At 65.9% G+C, this 17827-nt stretch overlaps 3 protein-coding genes across 7 annotated transcripts; 1 reads left to right on the top strand and 2 right to left on the bottom strand.

Moving 5' to 3' along the window:
* Positions 1–1764: 1764 nt before the first annotated feature.
* ENGASE (endo-beta-N-acetylglucosaminidase) lies at positions 1765–6043 on the bottom strand (the record flags this gene model as incomplete). The annotated part of the gene is made up of 14 exons (XM_083874727.1): positions 1765–2172; positions 2282–2396; positions 2488–2590; positions 2680–2834; positions 3051–3223; positions 3308–3416; positions 3700–3803; positions 4137–4302; positions 4436–4584; positions 4684–4841; positions 4925–5073; positions 5343–5544; positions 5663–5751; positions 5922–6043. The coding sequence occupies 14 exons, from the start codon at positions 6041–6043 to the stop codon at positions 1765–1767; spliced, it is 2202 nt and encodes a 733-aa protein (XP_083730853.1).
* Positions 6044–7281: 1238 nt separating this feature from the next.
* On the bottom strand, positions 7282–9698 carry C1QTNF1 (C1q and TNF related 1). 2 transcript variants are annotated; one of them, XM_083874599.1, is made up of 4 exons: positions 9590–9698; positions 9186–9336; positions 8928–9070; positions 7282–8598 (listed from the first exon to the last, which is right to left on the bottom strand). In XM_083874599.1, the coding sequence occupies exons 2-4, from the start codon at positions 9320–9322 to the stop codon at positions 8048–8050; spliced, it is 831 nt and encodes a 276-aa protein (XP_083730725.1). In that variant the 5' UTR covers positions 9323–9336; positions 9590–9698; the 3' UTR covers positions 7282–8047. The 2 variants fall into 2 exon arrangements, with proteins under 2 accessions (XP_083730725.1, XP_083730724.1); XM_083874598.1 differs by having other exon boundaries at positions 8928–9103.
* Positions 9699–12627: 2929 nt separating this feature from the next.
* On the top strand, positions 12628–16385 carry CANT1 (calcium activated nucleotidase 1). 4 transcript variants are annotated; one of them, XM_083874809.1, is made up of 4 exons: positions 12628–12647; positions 14072–14708; positions 14948–15151; positions 15544–16385. In XM_083874809.1, exons 2-4 carry the CDS (start codon positions 14093–14095, stop codon positions 15912–15914), a joined length of 1191 nt encoding a protein of 396 aa, XP_083730935.1. In that variant the 5' UTR covers positions 12628–12647; positions 14072–14092; the 3' UTR covers positions 15915–16385. The 4 variants fall into 4 exon arrangements, with proteins under 4 accessions (XP_083730935.1, XP_083730936.1, XP_083730934.1 ...); XM_083874810.1 differs by having other exon boundaries at positions 12631–12647; positions 14069–14708; XM_083874808.1 differs by lacking the exon at positions 12628–12647 and adding an exon at positions 13267–13788.
* The last annotated feature ends 1442 nt before the right edge of the window (positions 16386–17827 follow it).

Raw genomic sequence — 17827 nt, forward strand, 5'->3', positions numbered from 1 at the left:
GGTGCGGGCAGGCGAGAGGCTCCGCGGGCTCCGGGGGCCCTCACCCGCCCAGGAGCAGCGCCTGGGCACCACGTCTTCCTTTCCCCGGTGCGGCGGCGCTGCCCGGCTGGGGGGCCGGGGCCGGGGGGGGACCCGCCCTGGTGCCCCCCGAGCCCCATCGGCGTGTCCGGCGTGCGGGGCCGCGGCTCCAGCGCGGGGCTGGGGCGGCGGCGGTGCTGAGCTATTGCAGGGGACCACCCTCTGCCTTTTAAAGGGAATTTTTGTTAAGAGGAGCTTGCAACTCGCTTGTGACCCCCTTCCCCTTCTTCCCTCGCCTTCCCCGACACCCGCGCTCCCGCCCTGCCTGGACCAGCCCTGAGCGAAGCCGGGCCAGGCGCTGTCCCAGCCCCACTCCCTTTGCTCTGCGGCGGGGGACACGCTCACGGCCCCCGGCCCTGCCCGGGGCAGCGGGACGCCCCCAGCCCTGGCTGCGGGGGCTCGGCCACGGCGTTACCCCAGCCCCGAGGTGGGGGAGCAGCCGCGGGCACAGCGGGTGCGGTGCCGGGGGGCGCGGGGCACTGCGGAGCCCATCCCGGGGGGCAGCGCCGTCTCGCGCCCCTCCGGCTCTGCCACTCCTCAAACCTCACTTTATAGTCTGCAGACGCCCCCGACGCCCCAGCGATGAGCTCCCCCTTTTCTATTCCCGGTGTACATAGCCCCGGCCCCCCGTCCGAAGCTCCGTCCATCGCTGTACTGGCTTCTCCCTTACAGCACCCCCGCGCCGCCCCGGCCTGCGGGCTGGCCCGGCCCACCCTGTATGCTTAAAGTGTGACCATTCTAATAAACAGTATTATTATTATTATTATTATTACAAGGATTATTATTATTATTATTATTATTATTATTATTATTATTGAAATTATTAATAAAGATTTCTTTCTTCAACCAGGGCGACTCAGGTTTTGACTGGTGGCGCTGCAGGGGGAGCAGGGCTGGGGCTGCTGCAGTGGGTCTGGCTGGGCAGGGGGTCACAGCCTGTGGGGAGCTGGGGAACCCTTGGGGACCCCCAGTCTTGCCGTGTGAGGGAGCAGGGTGCTGCATGAAGAGCCCTCTCCTGGCTGGGCCAAGCCCTTCATTTATCAAACCATCGGGTAATATGTTCCTGAGCACGTTCCCTGCCTCAGGAGCAGCAGCTCCACTGCTGGCATTGGTGTCCCTGGCGGAGCCTGCATTGTTTGGGGACAGGGTTTGGGACCCTGCGCTCGCCTGCTCCTGCCTGCTAATTGCTTGCTCACCAGACTGTGAGAAAATAATTGCTGCTATAAATTTTCTCTCCTCCTCACAGGGTGCTCGGGGGAGGCAGTGCAGGCTGGTGGCACTGGGCTGGGTCCACGTTAATGAGCACAGTGGTCACCCAGGCTGAGCTGCTCCTCGGGGCTGCTGCAGAGCCCCTGCTGGCAGCTCCCCTCCAGGCTGAGCCCTGAGGGGGCTGTGTGTCTTGGGTCATAGGGCAAGTATCCCCAGCCTGTGGGCAGACAGCTCGAGGCTGTGAGGCCTGCAGGAGCTGGTGGGGTTCTTGGGGAAAGTGCCTCAATCTGCCCCAGGGGTCAAACACATTGGGGGCCCTGCCAGCCACTTGCAGGGTCCTGGTCAGCACCCAGTGGGCCTGCAGAGTCAGAGCTGAGCACAATCACAGGGTGATGAAATGCAGCCTCTCTCTGTGCCCCCGGCCACAGCCCACCCGCCACACGGAGGAGACACAGCACAGGCTGCACCACAGTCGCTTTAATGCCCATCTGAGCCGGCGGTGCCGCCGCCGGGCGCGGAATAGACCAGCACCAGGCGGCCCCAGCGCTCGGGGTCCACAGGGAGCTCGTCCCTCAGCACCGGCTCCACCAGCAGCTCCAGCCGGCAGGACTGTCCCGGCGCCGGCTGCGGCACCAGCAGCCCCACGGCCCGGAACAGGCAGCCCTGGGCCAGCCCCAGCACCTGCGGCGCCGTCTGGCCCAGGCGGCACCGGGCGCCCTGGCTCAGGACACGGAACCAGCGGGCACGGCCGGGCGGGAAGGACCAGCGCAGGGTGAGGCTGAGCGAGAGCTGCCCGGGCTCGGGGCCCTCCTGCCACCAGAGCTGCGAGGCCGTCACGCCGTACACCTGCGGAGGGGAGGCCGCCACGCTGGCCGTGTCCAGCACCTGGGAGGGAACCACAGCACTGTCAGGGTCAGGGCAGGCACCCACCACCTGCCCAGAACAAGGGTGGCACTGGGGAGGGTGTCTCCACCGAGCTGTGGCAGGCACTCACCCGCACCTCCCCGAGGAGGCAGGTGAAGGATGTCTCCTGCGGGCTGGGCTGCTGGCGGGACACAATCACAAAGAGGTCTTGTAAACTGCAGCCCTGCAGCTCCAGCTCGTAGCACCTGAGAGGGAAGAGGCAGAGCAGGAGTGGTACCAGGGAGCCCTGGTGTCCCACGCCTGCCTGTGGGCACAGGGGGCAGGCAGGGCACTCACCGGCTGGTCCAGCCATGGGAGCCGCGCTGGCAGGCGGCGAGCAGCTTGGCCAGGCCCGGGGGCGGTGCCGGCAGGAACCGGGGGTGGTACCGGCCGTTGGGCTCTGCCGGAGGGAGAGGTGAGGGACTGAGCTGGTCCCACGCCCTACAGCAGGTGCTCAGCGCAGAGAGCACAGGGGGTCAGGGTCCTCACCGGGCAAGGAGGTGGGATTGCCCTCGAAGCACATCTCTGAGTCCCCGGTGGTGACCTCCAGTGTCACTGTGAAGTCATCAGGCTGTGGCCCCTCCAGCTTATAGAGCAGGGTCAGAAAGAGCTTGGGAGGGGCCGGCATCTGCAAAGAGAAGAGGCTGATGACCCCAGATCCACCCAGAGAGAGACAGAGACAGAGACAGAGAGACAAAGAGAAGGTGCATCGTGTTAGGTGCGCTGGGCAGTGTGGGCAGAGCCTGGGCACACTCGCCACAAGGCCCTGGGGCCACACAGCTCGGGCCATGCAGGCCATGTCAGGCTGACATGGTGCCAGCCTGGGCTGAGGAGGGGGAAAGGGCTTCACCCCAACTCACCGGACAGCCACGCGCTCCTCGCCGGGAGGAAAGGTCCCCTGCAGCTGCAGGGAGCTGCCCCCACACCAGGCGTCCTGCAGGCAGCAGCTGGTGGTCAGCACGCCCTGGTCCTCTGGGTACAGTGGCTGGACGTCCTGTGCACTCAGATCATACCAGGGCCCAGAGTCTTCATCCTACAGCACAGGGAGAGCTGAGCTAGGGGAGCTGAGAGCAGGAACCCAAGTCTGAGCAGAGCAGAGCTGTCACCTTGCACCCACCTCCCCATCCTGGAACGTGCTGGTGCCCATGCCCAGGCTGAAGGAGGTGGTGAGGGGCAGTGTGCAAATGCTGTGTGTGGGCAGGTACTCAGCCAGGGAGGCCCAGAACCTGGAGACAAAGGTAGGTGTGTGTCAGCAGGGACCTCTGTTATGGTCACTGCCCTGCATAGCCTCAGGTATTGCCTCAGCTGGGGCAGAATGGGGCCAGCTGGCCCCTGGTCAGCAGCCGTGGTGTCCTGACAGCCACAGTGTCCCTGTAGCTTGTCCTGTGTCCCACAGCCTTCCCGAGCCAGGGCACTCCTAGCCCTGTTCCTCCCCCAACACCCGCCCTGCTCTCATTCTGTTCTCGTTCTGCAGGAAGTTTTCCTTTCCCAGGTGCTCATTGACCTCACCTGTTCTCGTTCTGCAGGAAGTTTTCCTTCCCCAGGTGCTCATAGACCCAGCCAGGGGCGAAGATGGCTGCGGAGAGGCCGAACTGCCGGATCAGGCGCAGGGACTGCAGAAACGAGCCGTGAGCAGCACGGGCCAGGCCAGGTACTCACCTTGTCACCTGTCCTGTCCCCGCTCCCCCCAGGTTCTACTGGCCCCACGGTGAGGCAGGACACCACAGGGATGTGCTGCAGCATCTCCCTGTCCAGGATGGCAGCACTGGGATCCTCCAACTCCCTGTTCATGCATGGCCAGCACCCTGGGACCCCTCACTCCTCACCAGTTCATCCCCAGGTTAGCAGCCCAACACAGCACAGCCCAGCAGGCCAGCAGTGGGACCTCAGAGCCCTGTGCTGGGGAGGTCCAGGGTTGCACTCTGGCCCAGCTCTGTCACACCCACCTTGTAAGTGTCGAAGCCACCACCAATGACATCCCCACGGCCAAAGACATCAACGCCAACATAGATGTCATTCTGGCGTGGGCCAGCCAGTCTCTGCGTGCGCTCCAGCTGCTCCTCCTTCCAGTTGTAGTTGGTGAACAGCCCGTCACAGGCATCAAAGAATATCCTGGGGACAAGTGTCAGAGTGGCAGGGTGACACACGACCTCACCAAGGGCTGTGGAGGTTGTGCCTGACCACCGCCATGCTGGGTTTGGGGTGGCTCATGCCCCCTGCCCAGGGACACTTTTGCCAGCCTCACCTATTCTGCTCATTCAGCTCATTCTGCCACCTCAGCGTGCCATCCTTCAGGACACTGTCATACCAGATCACCAGCCCTCCCGGCACGGCGCTGTGCACCCGCGCCGTCAGCTCCCGCAGGAACAGGGGCAGGTTCGCCACCGCTGCTGCCTGCCAGGAGAGAGCAGACACACAGGGGGGTGAGGACACAGGGCAGGGGGCTCCCCACGGGAACAGCAGGCAGGGAGAGGCAGGGCCAGCAGGACTGACGTTCAGCGTGTTCTCAATGTTGACCAGCCAGCCATCGAAGCGGTAGTGCTGGGCGATGCGGGCCAGCTGCTCGGCCACGGCGCCGTACGCCTCCTCCCCGCCGGCCAGGAACGCCTCACACAGCTTCTCCCCGTCCGTCCACTCCGTGATGAACGTGCCTGGGGAGGCAGCGAGGATTCACACATCCTGGTGAATCCACCTCTCTCTGCCGGGGCTGCCCCGGGCTCAGCCCTGCCCTTACCCAGCACGGGGACGCTGTTGCGGTGCGCCGCGTTGGTCCAGACCACGGGCGGGATGGTGACCGTGTGGTGGCTGAAGTAGACGAAGATGTCGATGTAGCGCCAGTGGTAGAAGACGTAGGGGTTGCTGGTGGCCGAGCCCTGGATGAACCTGCGGAGGGAAAAGGGTTGGGCAGTGCAGGAAGGACGCTGGCAGATGCTGCGGGGTTGGGCAGGAGCCTGACTCACAGCTGGGAGCTGCGCAGAGCTGTGGCGCTGAGCCACCCCTGAACATCCCAGCCTGAGCGAGGCTCCCCAAGCACCGGTGCCAAACACCCCATCCCTGCTCACCTGCGGCTGAGCCGGCAGGAAACATGTCAGGCAGAAACAAGAGCCTTGGGGATGGAGACACTGTCACACCTCCCTTGCACCAGCACCCACCTGTCCTCCAGGTACCCTCCCCGCATGTCGTGGCACACCAGTGTCCTGGGCCTCCTGCTGAGCAGCGGGGGCTGGCGCTTGGCCAGAGGCACGGCTGACACATTGAACTCGTCGTTGCTGTTGGGCTGCCAGGCCAGCAGCTCCTCCAGGCCGGACAAGTAGAAGCTGATGGGCTCTGTTGTCTTGGTGTCAAAGTACTTCGCTGGGAGGGATGGGGAGGCAGGTCAGGGTCGGCAGGGAGCCCTGCCCGTGCGGGTCGGTACAGCACTGACACCGGCCCCATCCCGCGGGGCCCGGGGGCGCATCTCACGGTGCCTCACCTGGCAGGGGCTGCGGGCGCTCGCTGATGGTGTCGTGCAGGACAGTGGTGCCCTGGCTGTCCGCCGCCGGCTGGAAACTGCCCCGGGAGCTGGGTGAGGCCGGGCCGGGCCAGCACCGCGGCCAGCGCCGAGCGGCCCCGCCAGCCCCCGGTCCCCATCACAGCCCCGGTCCCGTCCCCATCCCCATCCCCATCCCCATCCCCGTCCCCGTCCCGCTCCCGGGCGCGATCGCGGCCTCGGCCCGGCCCCCGCCATCCACCTCCGCCGCCGCCGCGGTGCCCGCTCCGCCTCCGCCGCCTCCTCCGCCGCCGCCCCGAGCTCGGTCCCGGTCCTCTTCCCGCGCCGCGCCGGCCCCTCCGCCGCCTCCGCCGCCTCCGCCATGGCTCTGCTGCCCCTGCTGCTGCCGCCGCCGCTCTGACAGCGGAGCCGCCGCCACCGGGCCCGGCTCTACCGGGGGCGCGGCCCCGGAGCTCCGCCCGCCCGGCCCGGACCGCCCCGGGCACTGCCCGCCCCCCGGCCCGCGGCTGGGAGTGTCCTGGGATGGACCGCGGGCCCTGGGGTGGGATGTGTGTCCTGGGGTGGGCTACATGCCCTAGGGCAGGGATGTGTGTCCTGGGATGGGCTGCAGGTCCCGGGGTAGGGATTTGTCTCCTGGGATGGGCTGGACATCCCGGGGTAGAGATTTGTGTCCTGGGATGGGCTGCACGCCCTGGGGTGGGATGTGTGTCCTGGGATGGACCGGGTGTTCTGGGGTGGGAACGTGTGTCCTGGGATGGGCTGCACGTCCCGGGGCAGGGATGTGTGTCCTGGGATGGGCTGCACGCCCTGGGGTGGGGATTTGTGTCCTGGGATGGACCAGGTGTTCTGGGGTAGGGGGGTGTGTCCTGGGATGGGCTGCACGCCCTGGGAGGAACACACGCCTCTGAATGGGTTGTGTGTCCCGGGTAGAACACGTCCCCCAGGATGGGGATCTCTGTGCTGGGGTGTCACCTGTGCCCGTAACCTGTGCAGTCTGGGATGGAGATGGTACCTGGTCCCCAGGGGCCGAGGAGCTTTGCCCATGGCATGGGACAGGGCCGGGACCCCGGGCTGATGCCCCCACCCCACAGGCACAGCAGTGAACGGCCTGACCTGCCTCGCTTGGCCTCCCCCATCCACCCACTCCCCAGATGTGGGGCCAGGGCTCCATTTAAGGTCATCTTCAGTCCCCCCAGCCCACTCCCCTCACTCCTGTGCTTGGGTGCTGGTTTCCAGCTGCAGCCCTGCTCAGCCCCACCATGGACCCACCAATCCAGACCCCGACTCCCAGCTTCACCTCAGCCCTATCCCCTCTCCATGGATGTGCTGGATAACCTGAACTCCTGACAACCCTGCCACCCTTCCCAGCCTGTCCTGCTCCCAGGCTGACACTTCTGTCAGTGCACACAGCTCCTGGCCCACGCAGTGCCTGGCACAGGTCTCCCAACTCTCCAGGGACAGTTTGCTCTTCCCTCTTACCCCCAGCTCCATGCCAGGCCTGAACTCTCGGGGAGCCCCTGCACCCCAGGAGCAGAACCCTGCCCCAAGTCCCTCAGAGGCCACACACACAAAGCAAGAGGACACTGAGGGTGTGAGCAAGGCTGGAAATGTGTTTAATGTGGCTCGAGCTGAATGGGGGGGGGCTCAGCGTGCTGGCCCATGGCACTGCTGCATCTACACAAACATGAAGCCTGGCCAGCAGATAACCTAAGGGAAGAGGAAGTGGCTGAGGCCAAAGGCCACACATCCAGGGCTGCTGGTGGGGAGGGAGCCCTTCCTGAGCAGAGGCTGCGGCGAGCAGTGACGCAATCTGCAGAGGGAAGTGACACAATTCACTCCCCACAGGGGTACCCAGCCCCCCATTGCAACACCTGCACCGTGGAAGGAAAGAGGGCCCTTAGTGGTTTATTGCCTTCCTGATGGTGCTGAGCACCTTCTGCCCATTCCAGCTGGGGGCTTGGCCTGGCACAAGGAGGAGCACGGTGCAAGTGTCTGTGCTGCCTCACACCAGGGCAGCAGCAGTCACACTGTCCTGCTGGTGCCAGCTCAGCCAGTGCCACGACAGGCTGTGCCTGGCAAACCCTGCTCTGGGGTGGGGAGAGGGGGTGAGCCCCCTGCCCACCCCAGGTGAGCAGCTGCTTCCTGGACACTAATGCGGCAGGGGCTTAAAATTGCTCCAACTCCTCCAGGTGTGTCTGGTTGGCCTTGAGGCCCTGGAGTGAGGGAATTCACACACTGGTGCAGCTGCTGGGGGTAGTGGCACTAGGGTGACTAACAGCATAACGGGGGTGGCACTCCTGGGACGAGAGGCACAGGGGCTCCTTGGCCACCTGGGCTGGCACAGGAGGAGTGGGAACAGCCCCGTGCTCAGGGGTCCCCACTGTACTTGATGAGGTGGCCGCTGAAGGTGACGTAAGTGTCGTACTCATCGCTGAAGACGGCGTTCTCACGCTCTCCCTTGTAGAGCCGCACCCAGACCTCGTCCTGCTCCTTCAGCTCCAGCATGACGCCCTGGCTCTGCATGATGCTGCGGTCGCTCACCTGGGCGTAGAGGATCACCACCTCCGCCCCGTTGCGCATGATGTGCAGGTACGTCTCCTTCTGGTTCCAGGTGTGCACGTTGAGGCTGAAGTAGTAGATGCCGGGGATGTAGCAGTAAAACTTGCCCGTGAACATGTTGAAGTGGTCGTAGAGGTTGACGAACTGGGTGTCGAAGATGAGGGTCTGGTAGTAGTCATTGCTGTGCAGGGGTTTCTTGCGGCCCACGGAGAAGGCGGCGTAGTGGCTCTTGCAGCGCTCCCCCGGGGCGCCCATGCTGCCCTTCTGTCCCTTGGGCCCCGTGTGGCCCCTGCTGCCGGCCACCCCCGTCTTGCCGAACTTGCCCTGCATGCCACGCTCGCCGCGGTCCCCCTTCTCTCCTGGGCAGAGCAGGAGGGAGAGTTGGGCTGTCAGGCAGGGGCCAGAGCTGGACCCAGCGCCGTGAAAGCCCCTTGTCCAGAGATGGGTGGAGGGAGCAGGGCCCCACCAGTCCTGCTCCTGCTCCTCCCCAGGCTCTGATGCTGCTGCCCAAAAGCCACCAGAGCTGCTCACACCCCAGCGTGGCTCCTGCCCTGTCTGTGCAGGGCACAGGACAACTGGCACCACCCCAGCTTCTCATTCCCTGTCTGTGCAAGAGCTGGCACTGTGTGAGCCCAGCTCAGACTGAGGCACTGCTGACAGCACAGCACGGGGTCCTGCCAGCCCTCACCTTTCAGGATGGTCACGTTGATCTGAGGCACTGGGTGGTACTGGGGGTAGAAGTGCTTTTCGGGTGGAGGGCAGCAGCGGACACAGCGGGGCTGTGGGGGCAGCCCCTCCCGGCCATCGTCAGCCTTCTGCTCCTGGGGGGCCCTGGCGAGGCAGAAAGCAAAGGACGACAGGGAGCTACGGGAGGCGGGGGCCCTCTGTGGTGCCAGGGCTGCCCTGGCCCCCCCTGCAGAGCTCCCTGGCTCTGGGGTCCCCTCACCTGGCAGCTTGCTGCTGGGACGGGGCCTCGTTGGGGGGTGTCCACCATCGCTGCTCAGGGATGGAGCTGGTCTGGCTGCCCACAGGGCAGGGCAGCAGGAAGATCAGCAGGACACCATGCACCCACAGCCCCTCCATGCCCTGGCAGTGCCCTGTGAAGGTGCCAAGGACAGCTGAGGGGGACAGGAATGAGGAGACTCCCAGAGCAGCCATGCCCTGAGCTGTCCTGGGACAGGACCTGTCACTGCACAGCCCCCGGGTCCTGGCTGGGCTGTGGAACAGTGTCACCCCCGTGAGCACCTGGGGACACCCACACTGGGGCAGTTTGGGGGCTCTGGGCTCACCAACACAAGGGCTGGGGCCTTGCAGCCCCTGAGCCCTGGCACATCTGGCAGATGTGATTACCTCAGAGGCTGAGAGTGGAGCAGAGCAGCAGCCTCTGACTGGGCCAAGTCCTGGACCAAGTGCTGCTGCTGCTGCTGCTCAGCCTGGCTTCAGCTGCCTCCCATAGGCGCCCAAGAGCAGCAATTTGGGATGTCAGCACCTGAAAAATTACAGACAGGTCCAGATGTCACGGGGCAAATGTCAGGGTGCAGGTCTGGCTGTTTGTGTGACCCCAGCCGGGCCCAGAGAGGGTGTCTGCACCCCATTCTTGCAAGGGTGGGATGCCAGCCCAAGGGTTGGCAAAGGACATGACCCAGTCCCCCAGAAAGAGGGGTGTGGGCTGGCAGCCCTATCTGGGAGCTGGCTGCCACAGGGAGAAACCTTTCTGAGAGCCCACACCCTGTATGGGGCCCAGACTAATATTTGCAGTGGTGGTGGCACCGTGGCCCAGCCCGGGCGCTTCGTGACCCCTCCTTGTATTATCAAACCCGTATCTGCCGGAGCCGCGGGGCCGCGCACGCAGCACCTTTGGCCCAGAGATACCAGGGCAGCCCCGGCCAAACAGGGGCGCAGCACTGCCCAGCGCGTGGCGGCACAGTCCGGGCCGGGATGGGGATGGGGATGACGGCTCCTCAGGCTCCTATCTCAGCCGGGTGCCTCCCTGGGTGGGGACAGGGGTGTGGCCTTGGCCGCTGTCCCCTCCCAAAGAGCCTCCCGCGGGGTCCCGGGGGGCAAACACAGCCCTGTCCTGTGTCCTGCGCCTGAGCCGGGCCCTGGCGGATTTGGGGCAGAATCCTGTTGTTGGGTGAGCGCCCGCTCTCAGGTCTCCATCAGTGCTCGGTGACTGTCCCCGCTGTCCCCAGGCGCGGGGTCCGGGGGGTTTTGGTGTTCCCGCAGCGGGTGCGGAGGGCGCCTGGGGCCGGGGGCGGATGCCTGGAGTGTGAGTCACAGGAGCCGGGAAGGGGCGGAGGGATTGGGAAAGGCTCCAAAGGGCTTTTCCTGCTGCTCGAACTCTCTCTGCCAAGGGCCTGGCCCCTCCATACACTTCCCGGTGCCCCTGTCCCTGTCTCTCGCCCCATTGTCTCGGGGCTGCCGGGTGTGGAGGGAGGCAAAGGAGAAGCAGAGCCATGAACAGAAGCCTGGAGGAGGCCAGCCAGGGGTTTGTGAGCAGATATCACCCAAGGGAGCCTCGGCCCTGGCCCTGCTGACCCTGCCTGGCCTCCAGCTGTGCCAGATGCCCAGCACTGAACACGGCATGGGGGTTTGGGATGCCTGTGGCCTTCCCTCAGCTCTGGGACCATCACACCAGGCGTTCCTCTGGGACCCGGACAGGCTCGGCCCTGGGGAAAACACAGTGTCACAGGGAAGAGCTCCAGGAGGAGAAAGCCTGCAGCAGGAAGTTCCCAGGGTGGAAGGCAGCGCTCGCCGGGCTGCGGGGAGCAGAGGAGAGTGTGCCGTGCTCGGAGGGCCCTGTCAGCCCCCAGCGTGGCCCCCCGGCCCCTGCAGGTGTGTCTGGGCAGGGGGTGCCCACCTGTGCCCAGGCACACCCGGCCCCGCTGAGGGTTTTCCCGTCAGGGTTGGCCCCTCTCCAGGAGCACTCAGAGATTTAAACTCAGTGGCTGCAGGAGCCTCGGGACTGCAAGTGAAAACATCCCGAAATGCATTCCAGATGGAGATGAAGGCTCGGATGAAACAGAGGGGAGGGATGAGGGGCTCAGGGCAGTGAGGAGGCAGCAGGACGTGCACCCCCAGCTCACCCTCTCCATTCAGGGTGGTGGATAGAGACTTCCCTGCACCACAGCAGCCAGAACCGCTGTGCCCCTGGGGTCCTGCTGGTGGGCCTGGTGCCCCACGTTCTGCTGCAGACGCTGGAACAGCTGCAGATCCTTTTTCCCCCCTGGAACGGGGCAGACACAGCAGGCAGCACAGTGGGGCTGCATGGGGCAGGTGTGGGGAAGGAGCACGGGGGGGTTGCAGCCCTCCAGCTTCTGTAGCACCAGAAAAACCTTGTGCTGGGGACCCCAACAGCCACTGTGAGCCCCCAAAAAGATGCCAAAAGTGGCCCAGTGTGGGTTTGATGTGTAGCAATGGGGGTTTGGGGGACGCAGCTGGGGCAGGGCTGGGGGGGCTCTGTGTCCTCCCTCACACCGCTGAGGCTCAGCCCTGCGGCCCCCACTGCTCCTCGGCGGGCGGGACAAGGGCCTCGTTCCCCCGGGGGGCACAGGGAGCGATCGGGCAGGCTGTGCGGGCGCCAGGACAGCGCTGGGCGAGTCGGGGCCGCCTCCCGGTCCCCCGGCAGCCCCGGGGGCGATGCTCAGGCCCCCCGAACCTGCCCCACCTACCTCTGGGGCACGGCTTCTCCCCCGCGGCGCCGCCCTAGAGCATCCTCCGGGCCCGAGCGCTGCCTCCCCTCCGGAGCCGCCTCTCCCGGCCCGGCCCGGGCGGAAATACACTTTTTGGGAGCGCGGGAGGCAGCGAGGCGCGGGACGAGGCTGGCAGCCCTCCCCCGCCAGATGTGCTGCCTTAACCATGTGTGCGCCCCCGGGACCGGCCGTTCTGGCTGTTCGCGCTCCGGGAGCGGAGACAGCATGCATCGGCGGCTCCCCGGAGCTGCCCCGGGCCCGGGATCCCCGCTGTCCCATCCCCGCTGTCCCATCCCCGCTGTCCCACCCCGAGCGGCGGCGGGACACAGGGGACAACCAGGACAAGGACAGAACGTGTTGCGGGCTGGAGCAGGGCAGCACTGGGGTCATGCCCGTCGGGCAGCCGGGCTGTGCCCATCCCGCAGAGCTGCTCGGACCCCGTACTGTCCCCTCCGCCGGGCTCCGGCGGGCCCTGCTCCTTGACCACAACTCCCGGCAGCCCCCGCGGCGTGGCGGGCGGGGCGGCGGCGGTGCGGTGACGCGCGGGGCCTCCTGGGAGTTGTAGTTTGAGAGCGGGACGGGGCGGTCCGGCCGCTGCCAGGCGTGGAGGTGACGCGCGGGGCCTCCTGGGAGTTGTAGGCGGCGGCGCGCGGGGCCGCCGGGAGCTGTAGGCGGTGGCGGCGGCGGCGGCTGCGCGCGGGGGAGGCGGCGCCGCGGTGAGCGGGGACACGGGCGGGGGGCGCTGGGCCGGCCGGGCCCGCAGGAGGGGGCCCCGCCGAACGGGGACACCGCGGATCTCCAGCCTCCTGCCCGGGCGGGGCTCCCGGGGGCGCGGGGAGACCGCAGGGCCCCGCTCGGTGCGGGCGGTGTCCCGGCTGCCCCTCAGATCGGCCGGGGAAGGGGCGCGGGGGTCCCCAAGGGCGCGCCCGGCTGAGGCGGGGAGTGCCCGTGGCCTTAGAGGGGTGTCCGGTGTCCGGGCCCGGGGGTGTTGAGGGTCCCGGTGTCCGGGCCCGGGGGTGATGGGAGTGTCTGGTGTCCGGGCCCGGGGGTGATGGGGGTCCCGGTGTCCGGGCCCGGGGGTGATGGGAGTGTCTGGTGTCCGGGCCCGGGGGTGATGGGGGTCCCCGTGGCCGGGCCCGGCGGTGCCCTGACCGTGCCCCGAGGTTTTGGGGGTTCCCCGTGCCTGTCCCGCAGCTCCCCTGCCCGGGCCGCGGGCTCAATGCCGCCTCTGTTCGCCGCCCTGAAAGGCACATTGAGACCCCGCGGGGTGGGCTCTTTGTAGAAAGCCCTGGGATGGCAGCTGGGGGTCTCTGTCCCGGGACTGGGGGGTCTCTGCCCAGGCTGGGGTGAGCACGGGGCCGGGGGTCGCTGCTCACAGCCCGGGGCGCTGCCACGTCCTCTGCTGCAGGGAGGGAGGGGGCACAAGGGGCACTGCCCAGTGGTGGGCACAGCCCGGGGTGGGCTCAGGATGCTCACGGGGGGAGGACACGCTGTGGGCCCGGGCAGGGATGAGGGGGTCCTGTGTCTGTGGGGCTGGGCAGGGCAGGGTGTGTGGTGTCCCCTGGGCACTGCGCTTCCTGCTCAGGTGTCGGCATCCTGCTTGGGCGGAGCTGCCACGTGTCTGCAGTGTCCCTGTGTGCCCTGGGGACAGGCTCAGGGCTCATCACTGGGGTCTGTTCTAAGGGCCATGAGAGCTGGGCCAGGCTGCCCAGCCACTCTGGAGGCAGCGAGGATCATCCTTGGCACCCGAGGGGAGCCCACATCCTCCCAGGACCCTGTGGGGACGTGCCCCAGGACACTGTGACACTTTGAGCCGGGTGTCTCAGCTCTGCCCCAGCTGCAGTGGCCATGGGACAGGTAGAGGCGCCGGGCAGGTCCTGCCAGCACGCTGGGGCTGCAATCCTGCCAGCACGCTGGGGCTCCTGGTCAGGGAGCGCAGAGGGAGCCAGGTGAGAGGGGCTGAGGGTGGTTCCAGCAGCAGGGAGCCCCTCGGCGTGGTGGCTCTTACCTGCCTGAGGTGGGAACTCCTTCTGCTGCAGGAGAGGGGATGGGGCCCCTCGTGGCTGTGTTCTGCTGTACCCCGAGCTCAGTCAGCACCAAATCCACCTCTTTGACCTTCTCCCTCCCCTCTTCCCAGCAGGTTCTCCTCGCCCCCTCTCTGATGCCAGTCCCGCCCTGCCATGAGTCTATGAGCCCCCTGCGGATCAGCGTGGGTGGCCTGCCCGTCCTGGCGTCCATGACCAAGGGTGCCGACCCCCGCTTCCGCCTGCGCTGGAGGGCCATCGTGCTGTCCTCGGCCTGCCTGGGCCTGCTGCTCTTGGCCTTCTGCCTGCACCGCTCCCCAGCACGGCACGGCCCCCCCAGCCCTCGCACCTGGCAGCTGGGCCTGCGGGCGGGGGACCGCTACAATGACACCTACCCGCTGTCCCCACCCCAGAGGAACCCCGAGGGCGTGCGCTACCGCATCGGCGTCATCGCCGACCTGGACACGCGCTCCCGGGGCTCCCAGGAGCACACCTGGTTCAGTTACCTGAAGAAGGGCTACCTGGTCCTGTCAGACAGTGGGGACAGAGTGATGGTGGAGTGGGACAAGGATGAGAGCTTGCTGCAGTCCCACCTGGCTGAGAAGGGCCGGGGCATGGAGCTCTCGGAGCTGGTGGTTTTCAACGGGAAGCTGTACGCGGTGGACGACCGGACAGGGGTGGTCTACCAGATCGAGGGCAACAAGGTGGTGCCCTGGGTGATCCTCCCAGATGGGGACGGCACTGTGGGGAAAGGTGAGCTCCTGTCCTGCCCTGTGAGGCCCTTGGCTCTTTTCAGCTTGCTTGGGGTGGGGTGTACATTTCCTGTGAGCTCTGAGCCTGGCCAGGACAGAGCAATTCCTGCTGAGCAACCAGCTGGCTGTATGGGGACACTGTGCCCAGCACTGGGCTCAGAGGTGTAGGGTTTGGGTATGTGGGACAGTCTGATGGCCGTGTGCTGACTGAGCCCCCTCATGCCATGCTTTCCACCACAGGCTTCAAGGCGGAGTGGCTGGCAGTGAAGGATGAGCACCTGTACGTGGGAGGACTGGGCAAGGAGTGGACCACCACGACAGGGGAGGTGGTGAACGAGAACCCCCAGTGGGTGAAGGTCATTGGCTACAAGGGTGACGTGAGCCACGAGAACTGGGTGACAAACTACAATGCGCTGAGGGCTGCAGCAGGGATCCGGCCCCCAGGTATGGAGCAGGGCAGCCTCCTGCCACCTCATATCCCACACTCTTGATGGCTCCAGAGCCATACAGTCACCCTCCCCTGGGGATACTGGCACTGGGTGAGATTTAAAGGCTGCTGGAGGCTAGATATCTCCCCCTGCATTGGTCATTTTCCTGTGCTGTCTGTGCCAGGAGCAGATGAAGGGAGGCTTGGGCCTGGCAGCTGGGCTCCCAGGCAGAGTGGGGTGTACTGGGTGTACTGTACTGGGGGGCTGCTGCCAGGCAGTGGGACAGGAGCTGGCAGTAAATTCATTGGGGATGACTGCAGGGCTGTGGGGTGTTTTTGAGGGAAAGGGGGAAGGTCCCAGCCCAGCGTGCCCCTGCGGGCTGTGGTGACACTCCACTTCCCGCCGCAGGGTACCTGATCCACGAGTCGGCCTCGTGGAGCGACACCCTGCAGCGCTGGTTCTTCCTGCCGCGCCGCGCCAGCCACGAGCGCTACAGCGAGAGCGCCGATGAGCAGCGCGGCACCAACCTGCTGCTCAGCTCCACACAGGACTTTGGGGACGTGACCGTGGGCCGCGTGGGAGAGGTGGTTCCCACCCACGGCTTCTCCTCCTTCAAGTTCATCCCGGACACGGACGACCAGATCATCGTGGCGCTGAAATCGGAGGAGGACAATGGCAAGATCTCCAGCTACATCATGGCCTTCACGCTGGACGGGCGCTTCCTCCTGCCTGAGACCCTGATTGGGAGTGTGAAGTATGAGGGCATTGAGTTTATTTAACAGACATCTGCACCGAGTGCGGGCAGCCTGGGGGCGTGGGCAGGCCCTGCTAGCCCCGCTCCTAGCCCGGGGTCCATGAGGGATGTCGGGCAGCGCTCCCAGCTCTGTCCTCGGCCCTGGGCTCTCCTGTAAAGTGTTGACTGAGCTGCAGCAGGTGTGGTGCAAATGTTTCGGCAGTGGCACCTGGTGGCAAGGGACCGCCACCACAGGGTGCTCCCGGCCCCGGGACAGTGTCCAGGTCCTGGAGTGCTGGTGCCTGGGCAGGCCCCACTGCAGCCTTAGTGCCCAGCCCTGGATTGCAACAGAACCGTCTGTGCTGGGTCGGTGGCTCTGGTGACGTCCACGCTCCGGGTTTGACGTCCCCAGCTCTGCAGCTCTGCCTTGTGTGTCATGGGGCTCCCCCAGGGCGGAGGGGGGTGTGCAGCTGGAGTATGTCAGACTTGGGGGATTTCATCAGGCTTTTTCATCTGACGCTGTTTTTTCCTTCCCTTTTCCTGTAAGCTGGGTGAGGTGGTGGCTGGGGTGACGAGTGACCTGTTTCGGAGAAAAGTCTCACATGGGAGGGGACAGTGTCCGTGTCCCTCTGCTCCTGTGACCCCAGGGGATGCAGCAGTTCCCTCACCACTGTGGTTCCAGCACTGGCTGTGCCTGTGGGGCAGGGGGAGCAACTGTGGGTGAAGGGGCCACCAGCTGTGGCCAGATGTGAAGTGGGCCCATCCCAGTTCCATTCCCAGGCCACACCCTCAGAGGTGTGTGTTTATGCTGTCCATGTGTCTTTGCCAAGCCCTGGCTGCACATGGCTCTGGCCCCAGAAATGCCTCCAGCCCCAGAACTGTCAGCTCTGGGAAGAGCTGAGCCCTGGACAGGAACTGCTGGGAGCTGGCGATGGTGCAGCCCTGCTGTGCAAGGGCTGCCGTGCTCGGTGCAGGAGCACAGCCAGGAGCTCCAGTTCTGCTTCCCAGAGCCAGCAGCAGCTGAGAAACATTCACAGCAGCCCAGGGCTTTGGCCAGGGAGCCCTCCCCATGCTCGCCAGCATGTTGTGAAACTGCAGCCGCAGCCTGTGGCCCCCAGGAGGAATTTGTGTGGTTTCAGGAGCCACAAGTGTCAAAGGGGCATTTGCTGGTCTCGGAGCCCTCCTGACCCCTGTGACCAAGGGGGCTGCAGCTCCTGGCCTGCCCACGCTGCCCTGCCCCGGGTCACAGGGCAGCATATCCCTACAGCAGGACTGGTGTTTGGCTCTGTGGTGTCCCCTTTAACACTTGCCCTAGGGCAGGTCTGCCAGCAAGTAGGGCTTCAGAGAGCTGGGCCTGGCCACTGTGGTTTGGGGGGTCCTTGTGCCCCCTGGATCCCCCTGTCATGCCCTGACCCTGCTGTGCTGTGGGGTCCAGCCGTGCCCAGGGAGGGAGAGGCCCTGTTGGTGCAGCAGTCAGGCTGGGGTTGGGTGGAAGGATCCGCAGAGGGGCTGGGGCCCTCCCAAGAACCCAGACAGGCTGCTCCCCCCACCCCTGTTTACAGTGTCAGCACCTCTGTGAGCCGTGCAGAACGCCAGACATGTGTTTCCATTTAGCCCAGACAATGACTCGGCCAGTGCTGGCCTGTGAGTGGAGCTGCTCGTCTCCAGACGCAGACCTGTCCCCAGTGCCACCGACAGAGCTGGCTCTGGCCCCTGCACGTGGCCTGGGGACCGTGCAGCCCTGCCCCAGGGCACCCAGGATACACTTGCAGCCCACGCTGGGTGCCAGCTGGCCACGGTCCATGAGGGCCACTCAACCATCACTTGCACTTTCCTTGGCAGTCTCTCCTGGCCTCACTCACCCTCCCAGCCCAGCACTGACAACTCCACAGCACCTGTTGTGGTCCCAGGGCTGTGCCAGTGGCTCTCCTGGTCCCTTCTTGTCCTCTGGGCTGAAGG

The sequence above is a fragment of the Zosterops lateralis genome, assembly GCF_965231275.1.
Source record: "Zosterops lateralis genome assembly, chromosome: 18".
NCBI lineage: Eukaryota > Metazoa > Chordata > Aves > Passeriformes > Zosteropidae > Zosterops > Zosterops lateralis.

Bases quoted from the DNA above. Each gene is read 5' to 3' on its own strand.
- C1QTNF1 (XM_083874598.1), bottom strand. From the start codon at position 9,322: ATGGAGGGGCTGTGGGTGCATGGTGTCCTGCTGATCTTCCTGCTGCCC. The intron at 9,104-9,185 runs GTGAGGGGACCC...CGCCTCCCGTAG, and splicing joins TCCCAGCAGCAAGCTGCCAG to CTCCCTGTCGTCCTTTGCTT. The intron at 8,599-8,927 runs GTGAGGGCTGGC...TGCTCTGCCCAG, and splicing joins CAACGTGACCATCCTGAAAG to GAGAGAAGGGGGACCGCGGC.
- CANT1 (XM_083874807.1), top strand. From the start codon at position 13,979: ATGGGGCCCCTCGTGGCTGTGTTCTGCTGTACCCCGAGCTCAGTCAGC. The intron at 14,709-14,947 runs GTGAGCTCCTGT...TTTCCACCACAG, and splicing joins GGACGGCACTGTGGGGAAAG to GCTTCAAGGCGGAGTGGCTG. The intron at 15,152-15,543 runs GTATGGAGCAGG...TTCCCGCCGCAG, and splicing joins AGCAGGGATCCGGCCCCCAG to GGTACCTGATCCACGAGTCG.